Below are 19,243 nucleotides of genomic sequence, written 5' to 3'. Positions count from 1 at the left end.
AAAAACATGAGGCGAATTCCTGGAATTGGACAGAATATAAAGCATGTTGCAAAAAAAGCACAGTGTAGACAGGACATAAAGCATACTTTGCCGTATGCTGCAAATAAAGTACAGTATGAACAGAATATAAAACATTTACAGCACGCTGCACTAGAACGGACAAGAGAAGAATGCGACAACGTATCACAACAAGCTTTAAATAATTTAATTTCTGCATTGTCTCGAAAACTATATGATATGAAGAGACACCAGAGCTAGAAAATTACTGCCAGTAAACCACTTGTACATTTTTTATGTATTTAGTGAAATTTACAACTGCATAAAAAAAAAAATACAATAAGTGAAGGTGATAAATGTTTCATAACACATAACAGTCTTGAGAAGGAATCATCAAATGGTGGTAGTTCAGTCTTTACTTTAATCAGAAGATCTCATGGTCATCTTTTTTTTAGACACCTCGGAGGATTATCAAGACTTTTTAATGAAGAACCAATGGGTTAGGGTGGATAAGGATTTTGGAATGAAAAGAGGTGTGTCTATTTCGGGCCAAATCTGCAACTAATGGGATGATGAGGTCTTTGTGGGTGAGTTTATTTGTGACGTAATTAGGAACATCTGGGCCGCCCCTAGCTCAGTGGTTAAGCACAGTCTTACCAATTGATGTCTATTGGTGGTGCCGGTTCGAATCAGGCCTGGGGCGTTGACTGTTTTCATTAAGTAGTGGTCCCACAAAATGAAAAACTTTGTCCCTCAACCTTGGTTAGGCAGTATAGGACTCCAATAGTCTTAGCCAAAAAAAAAAATAAATAAAGAGTACCTTCAAGGAATTTTACGGAGGGTTTAGGATTGTCAAGATTGGATACGGACTTGATGAAGCCCCAAAGCTTAATCCCGTATGTCCAAATAGGTCTGATTATCTATCATTAGAGTTTTGCGTAGTAAATGGGATTTTTTTTTTCTGACCTAGAAAAATAAACGTAAACAAATTAAATATATACAATAAAAATGGATGTATATATGCAGGCAAATATTGATCTTGGTTTGCCAGAGTGGCATTATAAGATAAATTGCCGGGTCCGCTGAAGGCGGTGTCATCAATGATGGCATGAGTCTACCGTAAGCGTACTAGGAATAGGGAGGGGTTATTCCAGCTGGCGATAGGAAATGGGAAGTTTAGAGCGTTTGTCAAGTAGGTGTTGTAATAATCGGAATCTACGAGCTGTTTCTTGTCGTTTCCATCTAGTAAGGTTGTTCCAAGTAAGTCTCTTGTCAAGATGGAGTCCTAAGTAGCGAATCTGTTTAAAAGGTTCTAGTATAATATTAAAAAAAGATACAGAACAGCAGTAGAGTAGAGGTTTACGACGGAGAGTAAAGGTCTGATGGGACACTTTTACATTTAACGTGTAATTTAAAAGTAAAATAAAAATAAATGTTTTATTTTTTGTTTTTAATTTGTTCGTTTGGTTTTTTTACTATCACTATCTCTTGGTTTCATTTTTCATTATGCTTATATTATTTGCCTCTGATAGGGCTAAACTAAAATGCTCCGATCAAAGCTTAGAAATTAACTATTTTCATGATAATTTCAACGGATACGACACTTTTAATCAGTATTTTATATTATAATATTAAATAAGGAAAAGATAGTTGAGTGGTGCGGTCAGTGAAAACACAAATAAGTAAACACTTATTTATTAGTCCCAACGTTTTGGCCATAATTTCAAGCCTTCTTCAGGGCTAGGAACAAAAAAATAAGATAGCAACTTAAATGAATAAAAACAATTACAGAATGATTAGAAAAGAAATAACATTATGGATACATAAATAGTGTTGACAGACATGTATGGTCTAAGAATTATAAGAAGATAAAGGCTGTATGAGAAAAATAATAATAACAAAATTAAGCAAGAGGAAAGAACAAATAATAAAATACATATGAAAATATAGTAAGTAAATATAGAAAATGAAAATTATTTTTAAAAAAGTCATAAAAAAACAAAACAAAAAAAAACCCACTTTTATTTTAGTTTACACTTTTTCCATCAATTGTTGCTTTTCTTCTCTCTCAGTATCTTCTTATCATTTTTGCGTGCCTTTGCTTCCTCTCTTCCGACCACGAAGTATCCTTCCGTTTTTCTTTATTTGCTGGAAGAACATAGATTTTTTTCCGTACTATTCTCTATCCAGGTAGTCTTTGTCTGCTATTTTCATTTTTTTTTGGTTTCCTCTCTCATTTACTTCACATATCCTCCTACGCTCTTGTATACACGGATTCTGTCAAAGAGTTTCTCGTTCAGTCTGCTCTAGTCCATTCTCATCATGTGCCCGTATAATCTCAGTCTTCTGATTCTTATTTCGGTTTCCAGGTCATTTATCTCCCTGTAGATTTCCTGGTTGGGTCTTAACCTGTAGCTTGTGTTTTCTTGGCCCCATAGATTCTCCTCAGGAACCTTCTCTCTATTTTCAATAATTTTTCCAGGCTAGGGGAGACATGTTATCCCCATTCCGTATAAATTTACTGGATTTATGACCGTGTTGTAATGTATTATTTTTGCGTTAGATTATAGGTTTTATCGTATTGTAAATATCGCCTGTTGCGAAACTTAGCCAACTTGATGATTTTATCTTTTCTGCTCTCTTTCTCCAAACCGTTATTGCTACTATCTTTCCCAGATGTTAAAATTTCTTTGTCACTCTTATCTGTCCATATTTCCATCACTTTATTTTAAATAAAGTTACTTTGTACATATATATATATATAAGTTAAGTATTGGCGAAAGCACAATGTCAAAAAATAGAAGAAGGAAAAAGATCTAACTCGCTTGAACTGCTGTAAAATACTGATCTATTTGCGGAGCCTGTCCGTCTATATATATACAATAGGTCAGCTGTTCTCGATCAGCTGATATGGACCCGTCAGCTGACAGTCCGTAACTTATATATATATATATATTACTAAATTTAGAATCATCTTCTTTCCTTTTTTTGTGTTTATTATTTTCAGTAATGAACCTTCACAATTGACCAACAAAAAAAAAAATAATTTAACCTCTTACCTCAAAATTTAAAATTTTATGATTCACGTTACATAGCCAAAAATTGAATAAAAGTATCTTTTAGTTCTATTGATGTGAGATGTGCTACATTAAGTCATCGTAAATATTGCATTTAATGAAAATCAGAGTACTTACCATACGTAGCCTACCATAAGTACATGGTAATTTATCGAATATTTTAGTGTTTCATCCTCTTACATGTTAACAATAACCCACACTCAGACCATCTTCATGATAAACCTTGATGTTAACAAATCGGAAGGAATAATAAAGTTGCGGGTCAGCAATAATCAGGGGCAGTGAATTGCCTATTAGCTCTTAGTGGAGAATTCTAGTCAATTCCCGACGTTATTAATACGGGATTTCCCGCGCCGACTGCAACGGATAATAGATTTATGACCGGAGTGTGGCCCGCACTCTGTGTTCCGAATCACAGCTTTAATGAAATATTAGTTCACCAATTGGAATTTACGATGGCAGCAAGAAATAGAGTATGTGCTTCCCAAAAAGCAATACTCTTTCTAAGGCTGGATTCTAAACCTAATCAGAACTTGACCAAACCAAATCATGTTATAATATTATAATTTAATGTACAAAAATGTCCTTGTGCTAAATTATGTTCTAGTGCTTGCATAAAAACGTTCTAGGCCTTTGTAGGTGAAGGTTACGCAGTCTCGTAACGGCAGCGGAGCCATTCGATTTAGACCTGTACGGGATGACTTTTTTTCGTGTTGGCATTAAAAACTCAAACTCCTGGTTAGAATAGAATAGTAACCTATAGGATAAACTTTCCCTCCTCCTCGTGTTTCAGAAATGTAGAAGAAGGTACTAAAAAAACTACCAATAATTTCAATCCATTAAATACGAGGGTGATACCAAAAGTAAGATCTCCCATATTTTAAAAGTATCCCCCCCTTGTTTCTTTTCTATAATATTTATATCATTATAAACTTTGCAATTTTGTTTATTTTTCAAAATAGTCCCTACTTTAGTCGATGTATTTTTGATGACGTTCTGATTTTTTTTTATGGTGATGTCATATCACTTCCTCGGCACGTCTTTGAGAAAGCTCTTCATCTCAGTCCAATATTTTCTATTGGATGCCAAGTCCAGACGATGTGACAGGAATAAAGTCCGCAAAAATCAAAACACAGTCTGTCGGTAAGATTATAGCAGCTACTTTATGCCTGTTAAGGTCTCCATAACATTATTAGATACCCTAACAACAGTCCAGAACAGTCTTCCAGTCGCATTAAGTCAGAAAATCTACCTCGACAGCACAGAGTGCAATGAGGCTCAATTCCTCAAGGACGTGGCGGGGAACGGCGGGTACGGCATGGGCATAAAAAAAACTCACAGCTTCAAAAATGCATAGATAGAAGTGGCGATAACGTAGAAAAATAAAGAGATCTTCAACCTTTAAAATTATGTAAATATTATACTAATAAAAGCAATTCCTAATTTGTTCAGCTATTTGTTTTTTCTAAAATGAGGTCTTACCTTTTGGGAGTACCCTCTTATTATAATGGAATGAAGACTAATATTTTATAAATATATTTTCGTAGTATTTAATTACTAAATGAGGGTCAAAAAAGTATTGAGTTAGTCGACCGGATACAGATTTGGTAACCTCTTTTCCCCTCCACCAATCCTTCCTAACAGCCCATCCCCTTCCTATTTGCAGGTTAAAAGGAGAAGGATCAATCTCTTTTAAGGGGGGGGGGCTCAATCAGATTAGTTTCTTAAAACTGATCTATCGATTTTCGAAGATACACCTAACACGGTTCTACAGTGTTACCTTCAATTTTCTTATAGATGAGAATAAAACAATTCATAGAACGTATTTGTTTAAAGCTAAGTGCTAGACTATCTGTTCTGTAATTGTTTCAGTTAAGAGAGTTGAGGTTAAGAAGTCTTTTTTTTTTTTTTCATAAAGATCTCTAACTTAGAAAAGGATAGTTATTGGTTCCAGATTTCAGAGAAATTAAATTATTATAATAAACGTGAAAAAATTTAATATACTCTCTTAAACACTGAAATGCAATAGCTATTCAAACAATAAATATTTCATTCATGAAGAAAATAAATAAATAAGAGAGAAACTAAGACAGGGTCATACCTTATTTAGCTGGATAGGTACATATGATTGAAAAATAAAAATAAAACCAGTTTTTAGAAAACGTTTGGTAAAAATTAAAATTCATAAAAAATATGAAGTAACATAATTTATTTTTGTAAAACATTTTTTTTTCGGCCAATATAAGAATTAACGGAGGGCACTTGTTGATCGAATCTTATATTCGAAGTTAAGTGAACATATCAGAAAAAGTCTCTGGTGGTGTGCTCTTCACATAACTTTCACTCCTATTTTAAGATTAATTAATCTTTCAATAAAGCTATTTCATCAATATTAAGGATGATATAAAATAAAATCTGATCGTCTATGGTTATTATCATAGAAACAAGAAAAAACATTTATTTCTTCCTTTGGTTAATTATCAAATTCTTCAATATTTTATATTTACTAATTGTTTATCATTACTAACAACGAGATATGGTTTTATATATTTTTTTATGGTTTTAGATATGGATATGGTTTTTAGATATTTCAGTTCCTTTCATTATTACAGTTATAATAAAATTCGCTAACTTACAGATTTAACCCATCTTTTTTTCATTTTTTACTTATTGCTACTTACAACTGTATTTACATAAAAACACATTAAGTAAATTTCATGTAAGTTCAAAATGGAGTGATACAGGCGTGTGGAGAAACTACCCATTGGTAGCACTATAATCATACTTCTACATTAGAAGGTCTCGAGGCCATCTTCTTTTCAGGCGCATCGGAGGATTATCAGGAATAGAAGAAGAAACAAGGTTAGAAACTAGAGGGTTTTGATGATTAGGAAGTTTATAATGAAAGGATTGATATCTGGTTCGGGCTAGATCGGTTACATATGGAACATTAAGGAACGTCGTCTTTAGGGATGATTTTATTTGTGACAAAGGAGCATTGAGGATTTTACGAAGGATTAATCCATCTTTGAAATCGATTTTAACACATTTTTTGTATCTTAGACAAGAACGTGCTCAGGATTAAAACTAGGAAGAGGGGATAAACCATGGTCGTATTACTGGAATGAAACCAAAATTTTAAGAAAATTATACCTAATTATAGCAGTACTTTATTAACTATTACAATTGTTTAATTAAAAAAAAATTTTTTTTTACTTCTAGGGGGTGGTATCTTCCTTTCTCCCTGACCTTCTCTGTGTACCTCCCCCCTAGACGTATATTTACCTCATTTCGGAGAAGGGCCAAAAGAAGATGAAATATTGCATGAAAAGAGAAGGGATAATAACTATACAAGACGGTTTACCATCAGTATTGAAAGCACGTCCTACGACCTGATCCTAGCTTCCTAGCTAACGGATAGCTCTGACAGGAATCCTATCACACCTCCAAAGCCTCAACAAATAGCTTCTCTCCTTCTCTGAACTAGCAGGGTATACTTTACGTGAAAATATTTCTTCTCTTTCTAATCGAACATTATTATCCAATTATATATTTGTTAAATTATTAAATAAAAAAAACCTACACATGTATTCTCGTACTATTTTGTTCTTGCTATTACAAAGATATGATATTTTGAGCCAGATCTTGATATAATTAATGTATAGTATAATCAGTTTCTTGGCGTATAATACGAAGCCATCACATTTCATTCATAGATTTCATTTTTCTCATTACTACTCAAACAATAAATTAACGGCACACAGGGATGAAGAATGTCGACATGCTTTCTTTATTATAGTTTTTATTTTCTCTCAAATCCAAGAAAATTAAAATTAAAATAATTTCACATAGTTATAATTAAAATACTTAATACACTAAAGTCATCCTAAATCTATGATTTCCTATTACAGGGGGGGAGGGTGAGCCCTGGGCAAGAAGAGTTCCATTCTTCATTTTAGGCTTGAAAACTGATTCAAATATCATCTTGCGAAATCTAGCCGAGACGTTTTCTCGACGCAGGCTGTTAAAAATAAAAAATTACGAAGGGAAAATCAGCCATTAATGTTGACCACAGTAATACAGAAATTTTCACAGAGTGGGGAGATTTATAATAGAAAATAAATTATAACACACATAATACAGGGCATACTAGTCAAAGAGCCTGTTGTATTCATATGTAATAGAAATAGTTTTCAAGAAAACAGAATTTTTTTATCTAGCAATCAGAATTTTTTTTACCAATCCGTTAGTGGTTCGACTTGACCACCCACCGCGCAGCTCAGTTATGAGGGAGGAGTTCTATAATCTTGCCGCTTACAATTAGTCTAAAATTTGTTTATACTTTTAGATTAATTGTAAGCGGCTTAAAATTTTAACATGTGATAGGAAATTTCATAAATTAAAAAAAAATGAGTCTTTTAATTTTTATAAAGGATAAAAAAAATCGGCAAAAAATGTTTATTATAATTGTCTCAAAACTTCTCTGGTTCTTAAATAGAAAAATTTACATATATTTATTAATTTGAGACTACAATTTTGACTTTTACGAAGTAAGTCTGCATAAATACTAATGGAGAGGTATTTCCAATAACTTAGTAACACGTTATAATGCGCAAACATTTATCAACATAACTTGTAGGATTTCTTCTTTAAACAACTCTTAAAGAGGGAGAATATTCTTATTTCAAATTATGACTTCTTTTTTTTTTAACTTCAAAATTAAACAATATCAAATTAATAGTTTAAATATATTTAATGACATGGCGATGTTGCAGAGGTGGACATCAACGGAACATGCTTCTTTCACGAACAGTGCGAGATGCGAGTGCAGCAGACGGAATGCCGGGACAACAGGTGCTCCTGCAGGTTCGAGATGAAACCAGCCCTCAACAAGAAGAACCAATTAGAGTGTATCGGTCAGTTGGTTATTAATATTATTAAATTATTATAAACATACAATTGGACAACTTTAGTAATGAATATTTCTTATTCTTATGTATTTCATAGAAACTGACTTACGTTCTTATTTAGTATTTCTAGTTGGGTTTTATATTAATTTTTTTCAAGAAGAATTTATTTCATATAACTTTAATATAAGTTGATTTTTTATCATGAGTATTTTCTTATTTGTTTTAACTGTCTCAACAATTAGGTCTAATTTTTATTATGTTCATCTTTTTGCACCATTTCATCTATTATTGCATTTTTTTTTTAAACTGGGTTTAAATAACCCTGCGATTATAGAAAAGTTTTACAACTCAAAATTCGGCATTTTTGAATTATGGAGTCACAAATGTACCCAATGGCAGTTAGAACACTGTAGAAAAACGTCATAAGTGTAACTGCGTTCCCGGCCGCAAGGGAACAGAAGTATTATCAAATTGCTCTCATGAAAAATTTTTGATCCTCAGTTGTGATTCTTTTTATGATGAATGTAGCGGTATGTCCATCAATAATTTAGGTAGATGAATGAAATAGATGATGAGTAAACTCCCCGAAACTTTTGGATATTGAAATAAAGTCAAGAAATAATAAAATGTTAATAAAAATAAATAAAAAATACTAACAAACCCTTTTGAACTATAAATTGAAAACTTGAAATTAAATTTTATTTTAATTTCATATACATCTGTATTTTATTCAACTTCTATCTATATTTTCTCATATTCTATTTTGTAATTCCATAATATTTATCTTTTTAATTTCTATTATTCTAATATTTTATTGATCTTATCCTTGATGAAGGCCTATAATTTAGGTCAAAACGTCGGCACACGTCAAATACTTTATTACTTTACTACTTTATTTCTAAAACACACTTCCAATCAATAACTCATAAATCTTAACATTGTGTGTTCTGGTTTAGATAAGATTCAAAGTATTTTAATTAATGGCATAATGTATCAGGTAATATTTAATAACTAATTAATGGCATAATATTCCAATCAGGTAATGTTCAATTGCTAATTAATGACTTTCCATTCCATTTAGGTAATGTTGAATTACTAATTAATGGCTTGTATTTCCAATTAGCTAATGTTTAATAACTGGTTAATGGCTCTTCTTTCTAATTAGATATGTGTAATTATTAATTAATGTCTTATTTTTAATTACTTATGCAGCGGACAACGTACCCTGGGAGCCGGAGAGGTACGTGGATCCTACCATGATCGGAGTCCTGGTGGGAATGGCTCTTATGTTCATCATCATCTGTGTCGTACTTCGCCTCTTCAGCAAGTCAGTACCCCACTATCCTCACCTACTAACTTGAATGCATTCCATTTAATTTTATTTTGGTATTGTTACCCTACTAACATTTATTCCTTACTTTTCATTTCTCGAGACCGATTAATCTAGTCAGATACTCATTTTTAAAAAATGGGGTCAGAGTTAGCTATATCAGGTGCATGGCCTTAATCCTGATTAAGGTGCCCGATGCTTAACACCCACCCCATAAAACATACATGTGCAAATAGTTTTAAAAATTAGTTTCTTCTAATTTTTGTTTTTTACTTAAAAATCCTAAAAGTTGTACTCTATATAAGCGAAAAGTTATACTAAAAAAAATTTACAGCATTAAATTTAGCGTCGAATGATTACTGCACCATAATAATTTGGTCAAGTAGTAGGTCATAAACCAATGTTTTTCCAAATGTTAAAATTATAATCTATGATTATTTAGAAAGATAAGTGAAAGGCGATGAGATAGAATTTAAATGTGGAAATGAACAGTGAATTGTGAATTAGGGTGATAGGGAAGAAGGAGAATTATATAAGGAGGTACCGAAGTCAATAAAGGATTTGTCAAACAGCGGTTTTACGGGGACGTATATAGAGATTAGAAGGGTGGGATCCTGTATTACGGTAGAGGATTTAACAACAAGAGCAAATTGGATAATATGATATAAAAAGGAAGCAAGAAATACAATTTTCATTCGTCCAGGAAAAGCTACTTTACTACTTAAAGCTACTTAACTCGGACTTGTATTGTGAAATATGACTTTCGAAAATAAATGGAAGAAAAAAAACATTAATATATTCAATCTACTTTCTAGTTCAGAGGTTCCCAAACTAAAAAATATCAAAATGTCACCACAATTATCCTTAGAGTATTTGAGTATGCAGTAAAATAAGAAAAAATAGTGCAAAGTAAATGCTCGAATGAACATTAACTATTATAATTTAATTAATTTTTTAATATTTAGAGAAAAAGGCATTCGCTTGCGGCACCTCAGGGTGCCTCAGCACCCACTTTGGGAACTCCTATTCGTGTTCAACAAATAACAGTTAGCATCCTAAAATAATTTTTTTATTAAATATCATTCAAAGAGTTTTAATACCTTATCAATTATAATCTTAAAAGGACAAGTTTAAAATCCTTTTTCATTTCTTCAATTCTTTGATATAATGGACGTTTCGAGCTTAATTTCGCTCGTTGCCAAATTGTAATAATATTTAATTCACAATTTAAAAACTATCCTTACATATAAAATAGCTTTAAACAAATTTACCACAGTAAAATTTCAACTCAGAAAATCGAAAAAAAAAATTAAAAATCGATTCCATAAAATGCACTTCTGTTCGGTCGATTTTATCGTCCCACATCCCAGGCATATACCTCTCTGAAATAAATAATTTTAGTTTCACAGTACTTCTTGTTTTTGATCTAGGCTGTTCATATACACACAGATCATTTTGCGAGATTTGGTAAATAATTTGGACTCAAAACGAGTGTCTCCATCGAAAACTCAAATTCGAAATGTTTCAAGGTAATACTTTCTCTTACTACATATTCCATGTATGGATCATTATATGAAGATTTCACTTTCTAAAATATCAAAATTAAAAACCCATAATTTTGAGCTATAAAAATGTATACCAACAAAGTGGCACATTACCTTCACTAAAAAGGTTGTGGTAGTAGGAGTACCTTTAATTATAGTTTTAAAAAATTATAATTTTTTTTTTTAAAATAAAATGAGAGAGTGAAGGGTGAGTGAGGGATCACAAACAAGCTTTTGAGGAAGTAAAGAAAAAATAATGTTTCAAAACTTAAAACAGTTTAATATTTACGTGAAACGAGAAACATAATGACTGTATAACTGATTTACATGGGCAGAATTGCTCAATAACAAAATGTAATAATCATAAAGCCAACGAAAGGAAAAAAATTGAGAATTGTGAAGTCATATAAAACTTGAACAAACAGTACATTGAATCTGCGCTAGCTGTCACTATCTTTCACATCTTTTCAAATTAAAATAATATTCACATTTATGAGCACAACTAAAAAAATAGGTAATTTATTTTTCATAAATCACTTCAATTTTTACAGTTCTTTGACTTATTGAAAAAATATGTACTAACTGACCTAAAAGCATTACAAATTAAACACCTATAAATATTCTCACATTTGGCAGGCAAACCAACTCTACCACATAATTTCTACTATACTTACTATACAATCAGTTCTGATTTCACTCAAATAATATAGTCTGATATCTCAATCAGTATCAGTCTTAAATAGAATTAAATTACAAATAAACTACGTATTCAAAATGATGAATATTTAGGAAATTATGGATACCATATATCCTACGAAAACACATTACATTAGGGACTGCAAAAAATACCGACATCATTATTATTATTCAAGGAGACATTTAGCACCAGAATAGTGGCATTCTCAAGTGATCTTAGTTGGGAAACATTTTCTGAGGCAGCATTCATGCTTAAGAAAGATTTTTTTTTTTTTTTTGGAGTGTTTCATGTTTTGAATTGAATGAGCTAGACAGTTCAGTTTTAGTTTTGAGATTGAATCCTGATGTAGAAGGGGTTAAATTTTCATCCAGACATGAGTTCTTGATTTTTTCGTTGTAATTTACAGCTAGGATGGTTTTTGGAAGGTTGAATCCCCAATGGCTTTTGAGAAGTTTGAAGTCAAAGACAAGAATCTGCTAGATTAAGTTGCTTACAAATAGCTAGCTAATGTAGGTACCTATCATATTAAAACTACTAGATTATGTATTTTTTTTTGTTTTTGTTTCCCCCGACAGCAAGGCAAGACTGGAAAGAATTTAAAAATAGTCTCTAATCTTTAAAAATTTTTTTAAATCCTGAGACATGGAACTACAGTCCTTAACAAATTTTTAACGGCCAATTAGTAGGTACATAGCAAACCAAAACTATTTTCTATGCAGATATAAGTATTTTGTCAGAGTATAATGCCCCCAAACAAGTTTTTTTGTAAAAGCGTCTGACTGATGGTCTAGAACAATCAAAGGGACTACCTGCCACCATCCCTTCCCATTCCAGCCATCTAGCTGGAATAGGAATACCTAGCCCTTCCATCCCAGCCATGCTCTTCCTCCAAGCTACACCTCCAAACATTTTCTATGGAGGGAGAGAAGGAAAAACTTCTGGATCTATAGTTTTATTTTATTTCTTTTTACTGACTACAATAAATAATGAGCCATATGTTTTAATGGAACCCTCATTTAATAACTGATGTAATTTGAATAACATTGAACAGGTTATTTGAACAAATTATTAAATAATGACTTCCAACAAAGGCAATATTTTATTAAATCAATAGTTAACATGTGTTTTCATTGTAATAAAACGTATTATACCAATCATTATACGTATTAATTAGGTGTATAAGGTTTAGTAATTATGTTTATTCTAAAACAGTATTGCACTGTAGCAATTATTGAGCAATTAATGCTTAAGCTAGTTAAATTAGCTGCATAGAGAGAGATGACAGTAATTTGGCACCCAGTGGTCAGCTGACTGCCAATAATTGACAGTGCACCTCTGTGTTATATCTGCAGCTGCTAATCTCCTATACCAAATTGATAGTTAATGCATTTCTCAAGTATAGCTACTACTATACAATCATTGATTATAATTACAGTGCTGTATTATTTATTATTATACAATTGCATTGCTATTATCAATTTAAATAGGTACAAAGTAAATATTCTATTTTACCTAATTAAAAATAAATTGTTTAAGGAAGTTATACATTATTCTTAACAAAATATATTGTGGGCTAGTTATGTCATGATAACAGGCATTGAGACTTGAAAGAGATCTTCATAAGAAGCATATATGAATAAAATATTTAGCACAGGAAATATGATAGAAGTATTATTTTATATCATTTTAATCTCAACGAGATCCCTCCTTTCTCAGAAAATAAATAAGTGTATTTAAATAATTTCAGATTCCTTAGTTCAATAAATTGAAAAATCAAAATATATGTATCCTTAAAGAAAAGAAAATATTAAGAAATTCCAAACATCTATTCAAATGTTTTATAACTAATAAGGGGTTTAGGAAAAAGTAAAAATAAAATAAAAACAAGTAAAAACATTAGAAAATAAACGCTACTCCTAATATTAAAAGAAGTTCAAATATGAAATAATGTATATGCATAAATGTAATAATATAAAATAATAACAAAGCATGCAATAATGGTAATCATTTGGTTTCAAGATGAATTGTAGATTTCTCCAAAAAAAATCCTCACTCTCTCATATGCATTTCAATATTGAAACTTTAAAATTTACTTTAATTAATTATTTTAAAAATTTATTTTAATCATAACTAAAAATCACTGTGCAATAAAAATGTTTTCTTAGTTATTTCATAGCTTTAATTTTAAATATTTAATAATTCCGACAATATTAATACTTCAGCTTTAAAAATGAATAATATTATTTTATGTCATCTAACAATAATATTTTTAAAAAATTAATGAATTTCTTATTTAAAAATTAAAAACTAAAAGAAGATTTTTGAAATGTACAATGAAAGGAGGATGCGACTGAAGATCCTGGTGACCCTCAACTCTCACATTGAAGTAATAAATTTAGTCATTACACATTTAATTTAATATTAATGATTTTTCTTATTTATGCATTGTAAAACACAAATTATTATAAATTAATAAATTTTATACTTTTAAAAATTCATTCATTCTAAAAAATAAATTAAATAAGTTATTTAGAAAATTATATCATAATAAATAATTTTATTCATATTTAGACTGGTAGAAATTAAAAATTATTGATAAAATAATAAATTTTAACAGTAGTAAAAATAGTAAATTTGCAATAAAACAGTAAATTAAATTAAAAAAATTAAACTGATTTTATAACTAAAATGCTAATAGTATTATTTTGTTTTGAAATTCCTGAATAAATAAACATTTTAACTAATAATTTGTGAGATGAGGCCACCGTAGACAAACTGTAAATAAATTATATACACATGCACATGCTCCATGCAACCAATATATACTGCCTGCCAACTGTGGATACATAAAGCATTGAAATTTCTTTAATATAAAATAATTAATTATTGCAACAATATTTTTAATTTATATCTTTTTTCTTCTTTCTTAACTTACAAATCAAATTAACCTATAAAATAACAAAAACTGAATCCTTTATAATTAAATATATGAGCTGTTTATTTTAAATTTGGTGAAGTCACGATTTGTGTTCAAATAGAAATAATGATAGTTTTGTGTTGGATAAAATTTAAAAATATGGGTTGCAAATAAAATAGTGGAATAACCTTTTTAAGTTTCTAAGAGTGTCAATCATCCCAATCAGCAAAATTAACATTATTTAAGAAATTATAAGATTTTAATGGATATGAATGGACTCATGCCACATTCAAAATCAAATATTCAACTTTTATTCTTTATTACTTTGTTGTTTGTTGATTTTCACTTTAAAATTAATACTGTTTTATTAATTATTTACTTTTATCCAGTTTGAATATGTGAGAGATATTTAAACTAACTATGGCATGTAGTTGGTACATAATGTAATAAATTAATTAATTCCTTGTACTATAGGTTTGGGAGTGGTCTTGTTATATCGGTACCAAATTGACATTATTAAATTTTTTTGATTCCCCATTATTGTTTGATAGAATAACTTATGTGGATTGCTTCTCAAAAATTTCGTCCAACATATTTTAAACCAATCTAATCTTTCACTGTCAGTATTTTCCAATATATTAAAATTTATACGATTTCAAATAAACCATAAATTAATAATCCGAATTTATGAAAAAAATAATCAGCTTATATTTATTCACTAATAAAATACAACTTTTAGGTGCTTCATCAATGTAATTCATAATTCATAATGTACGGTAAAGTTTAGAAATGCCTATCAAATAAAGATAATTGCTTTCTTGGAAATTTTGGTTTAAATATTCATAAATAAAAACAAATTAAACAAAATAAAAAACAATGTTGACATGCAATGACCACAGAAGCCAGGGCAGCAACTATGGGCCAGCTCAAACATAATTTAGAAGTCATAATTTATACAATTTTCTAAATTCTACATGACTGTATATATATATATATATTTCATTAAAAGTTCTAATTAATTTTTAATAATTGCGTGTTGGTTGCTAAATATTATATAAATACTGCTCTAGAACAGTATGAACTACTACTAGACATGAATTGTCTTATTAAAATAATTATACAATTTGCGAATCTAATATTGTTTGAGTAAAGTCCCATAGTTCATATTAAGATATAATTCTGCTGACCTTGCATCTTTTCTTCCTGAAGTTGGTTTGGAGTCTGGAAGTATAATGTGAACTTCCCGCAGCTATCTACATACTGCTCTGTCCTGTAAAGTAAAGAAACATTAATAGAAATAATTCCAATAAATTTTATAAAACAATTTCATAGTTTGACATTTAAATATTCCACATTTGGTAAACCAACGAGCTCAGGGCAAGAACATTTCAACATACCTTAGTAGAAGAAGTAGAGAAAAGGAAGGGAGGACCTCCTTTCCCTTCCAAAACATGACTGTCAATTACTATTAAACAACCAGTATATACATATATATTTTTAGTTTAAATTAAATTTAGTTTTGATTTATTGCAGCCTTGATTCTTTATATAGCATTTATGAAATGACAGCTTCAGAATTTTAATATATTTAATAATCTGACAACTTTTCAATCCATTAATATATCCATAATTTACTCTGAAATCTAATAAAAGAACTTTCCATAATGAAGCACTAAGAGACAACTTGGTCTGGCTAAACAAAAAGAAAATTACTCCTTTCACATTATATACAAGATATACTAAATTTTATAGTTGATCAAGTTCAGTATCCATTAAAAAAAAAATTATTTGTACAGTTTGGTATGCAGATAAGTTGTTGTTATCTTAATCTTGTTAAGGTTGAATAATGACAGCTGTAAAAATATCAAGCTACCTTTTTTCGAAACTTTAACTAAACATCAAAGAGTAAAACCCATATATACTGAGCTTTTTAAAGTAACAGCTAGATTTCAGTTTTAAATACTCTTCCACTAGGCTGTCTGCTGTTTAGCCATTTTTTATTTTATCTACAAAATGCATTTGAGATACCATCAAAGTTTTTTCTGTCTCTTCAAAAAGTATAGTCAATACTCTACAAGATTTTTTATATATCTTATACTAATTAATCCTTATGAGATAGTCCCATCTCCCTATTTATTTCCCTTCTCTGTTTAATATACCTGTGGTAAAATCCTTTTTTAAAGTGTAATAAAAATGAAAGATAATGAACTGTTTAGTTTATTTAACAATTTTGGTAAATTTATTTTTAATAACTACTAAAAATTTGAATGTCTGAGCTATTATACACAATATGAACATCGTAATTCAGTTACAACCAATATATAAACGATATATACTTATGTATAGGCATTGCATTGCAGCTATAAAAACCAATAGCTGTAATTATTTCGAAGTGGTCCCTGAAAGATCTGATTCAAGAAAAGGCGGGAGATACAAAGAATTATAAAGGTTCTTCAAAGTGGAGGGGGTAACGGAAAAGTAGTTCCATGAAATATATAATTTAATTTTTATAATTTTAAATGGCACAGTCGAAGTTTTAATCCTTGTTAAGCACTAGAAAAATAATCAATTTAAGTGTAAATCGAATTCCGATAATATATCTAAATATAGATCAATTTGTCTGATAAATTTTACTATGTGACGAATTATTTAAAAATATGTTTTAATTTATATATTTTTAACTTATCATAAAATAATTTGAATTATGATGAAAATGAATTGAATAATTTATTTAACAATTTGAAAACTTCGACAGTAATTACCTTAAATTCTGTTCTCTGAGCCATTGTAAATAGTATAAACATCGTAATTCAGACGACAAATATGTAAATGATATATAACCACAAATATTGCTTTAATAGTGGCACATCTGACGAAAAAAAAAACTTTTGGTTTATTTTGAAATGTACGGGTTGTGAAGATATCACAGTAAGATCTTTCGCTCTATATACAATCCCTAAAATGGACTTTTCAAAAAGTAACTGAATTCAACGGTGAACTCTATAGAATATTTAAATATAAAATAAAATAAAACTTTTTTTGGCAGATAGGCCACTATTAAAACAAAGCAGTGCTGTAATAACCAATCACTATTAGTACCACTTCACCTATATTCCGCGGGCAAATCAGTGAGTTCTCTCTCTTAACAATCGCAATAATTATATGTTCTAAATTTATGAATTATTCCTGTGTATACACGTAAAAAATATTTGGATTAGTTCAAAAATATTTTATAATTCAAATTTTATGGGTTGTTAAAAATTGAAATATAGAATACCAAGGTACAGCTATACAAAACAAGTTCCAGCGGCGGGAAGTTCAAAAATTCAAAATCCCTATATATTATAATTATTATGATTGATAATTAAATTATATCATAGCTGTCATCGTTAGAATCGGTAAAAATATGTTTGAGGTTGTTTTTTATTCAGGGCTCATGGATCTAAAAATGGCCAATATTAATTCGTCTTAATATTTCATTTGCCAACAGAATCCCTAAAAGAAATTATCCCATCCCCTTGGAAATTCCAAAGTGCGCTGGAAAAGAACTTCACTAACCAAATTCCATTGTTATGACCAGGGAGAAGCCATTTCAAAATAGAAAAAATTGAAATGTTAGAGGAGGTGAACATGATAATTGAACACCATTTTTACAGGGTTGTGTGGACCTGCATATTACTCTATCTTAATTTCCACCCCTTGGACAGAGCCTAGAGACGCATGGAAGGCTGTCCTGCTGGGCTTGAGATGAAACTGAAGAAACTTATGAAGTGTTTTATAAAAGTTATCATTAGGTTTCTCATGGCTCTTGTTTAGATATAAAGTAGCTTTATCCAAATTCCCAATTGCTTCATTTCCATTTCATTTTCAACTTCTTAGAACTAAAAAACGCCCTTTATGCCTAGATTTTCCACTCTAACTTCTGCTGTTCACTCTATGAATACAAGATCTCAATTTACTGATACATTCATAGATTCATTACCAATTCAACTACCTTCTTCTACATTTTCTTTTATACATAACCAGCTTGATAATTGAACCACCTTCCCAACACAAACAAGTTATATTTATTTCTGTGAAAATTATTAATAGCTGATAATTTTGGAGTTTTCTTTTAGTAAATATTTGTTTGGACTAAGCTAATTTTGAGAACTTTTCTCCAAGAATGAAATTATCTTTCATTACATTAGAAATTATATGTCTTTAATTATCACTAATTTTATTTCAGAGCAAGATGGCGAGACAACAGGACAATATTCAACACGCCCAACCCACGACTGATGAATGTATCGCTGCTGAGGGACACCAAGGCCGCGAGTGGGGAGAGGAGAGGCTCGCGAGGGAGCAACACCAAGCCACCGAGCCGCCAGCCCAGCCTTGCATCCCTCAGGCCCACTTCACCATCTCAGTCCCACGGTCAGCCCTCCTCTTCTCTTCCTAATATAGCGTCTATTTAACTAACTATATCTAAGCTCATATCATATTTCTCTGATATCACACTTCGCATGCTCTTAAATCTACCAGTCTTCCTACTAATACTGACCTTTCTAACTATCCACTATTGTCTTGCCATTATATTTTAGAAAAGATAATCTATTTTAGTTATAGTTAGTAATAATAGCATATAATTGTACAATACAAATAGACAATCATATTTTATGGGATGATTTTTAAAAATTAAATTTAAAGGTTTATTTAATTATTAGTATTTATACAATGTATATTATAAGTTAATAAAATAGAGCGAAAAAAATAAAAATTATTATTTGATT

General features: G+C 30.2%; 1 protein-coding gene across 3 annotated transcripts in view; it reads left to right on the top strand.

The window, feature by feature from the left end:
• Window positions 1-19,243, top strand: part of jus (julius seizure) — a 165,762-nt gene that overhangs the window by 138,892 nt on the left and 7,627 nt on the right. For all 3 annotated transcript variants that reach the window (XM_067048185.1, XM_067048184.1, XM_067048183.1), the window contains exons 3-5: window positions 7,850-7,990; window positions 9,197-9,311; window positions 18,700-18,887. In XM_067048185.1, coding sequence (XP_066904286.1) covers window positions 7,850-7,990; window positions 9,197-9,311; window positions 18,700-18,887 — 444 coding nt within the window. The remainder of the gene's footprint in view (window positions 1-7,849; window positions 7,991-9,196; window positions 9,312-18,699; window positions 18,888-19,243) is intronic.

The sequence above is a fragment of the Halyomorpha halys genome, unplaced genomic scaffold (assembly GCF_000696795.3).
Source record: "Halyomorpha halys isolate HHAL.00 unplaced genomic scaffold, Hhal_1.1 Scaffold1866.1, whole genome shotgun sequence".
NCBI lineage: Eukaryota > Metazoa > Arthropoda > Insecta > Hemiptera > Pentatomidae > Halyomorpha > Halyomorpha halys.
Note: the sequence above shows the minus strand (reverse complement) of the source record. Positions and strands in the feature narration are given on the sequence as shown.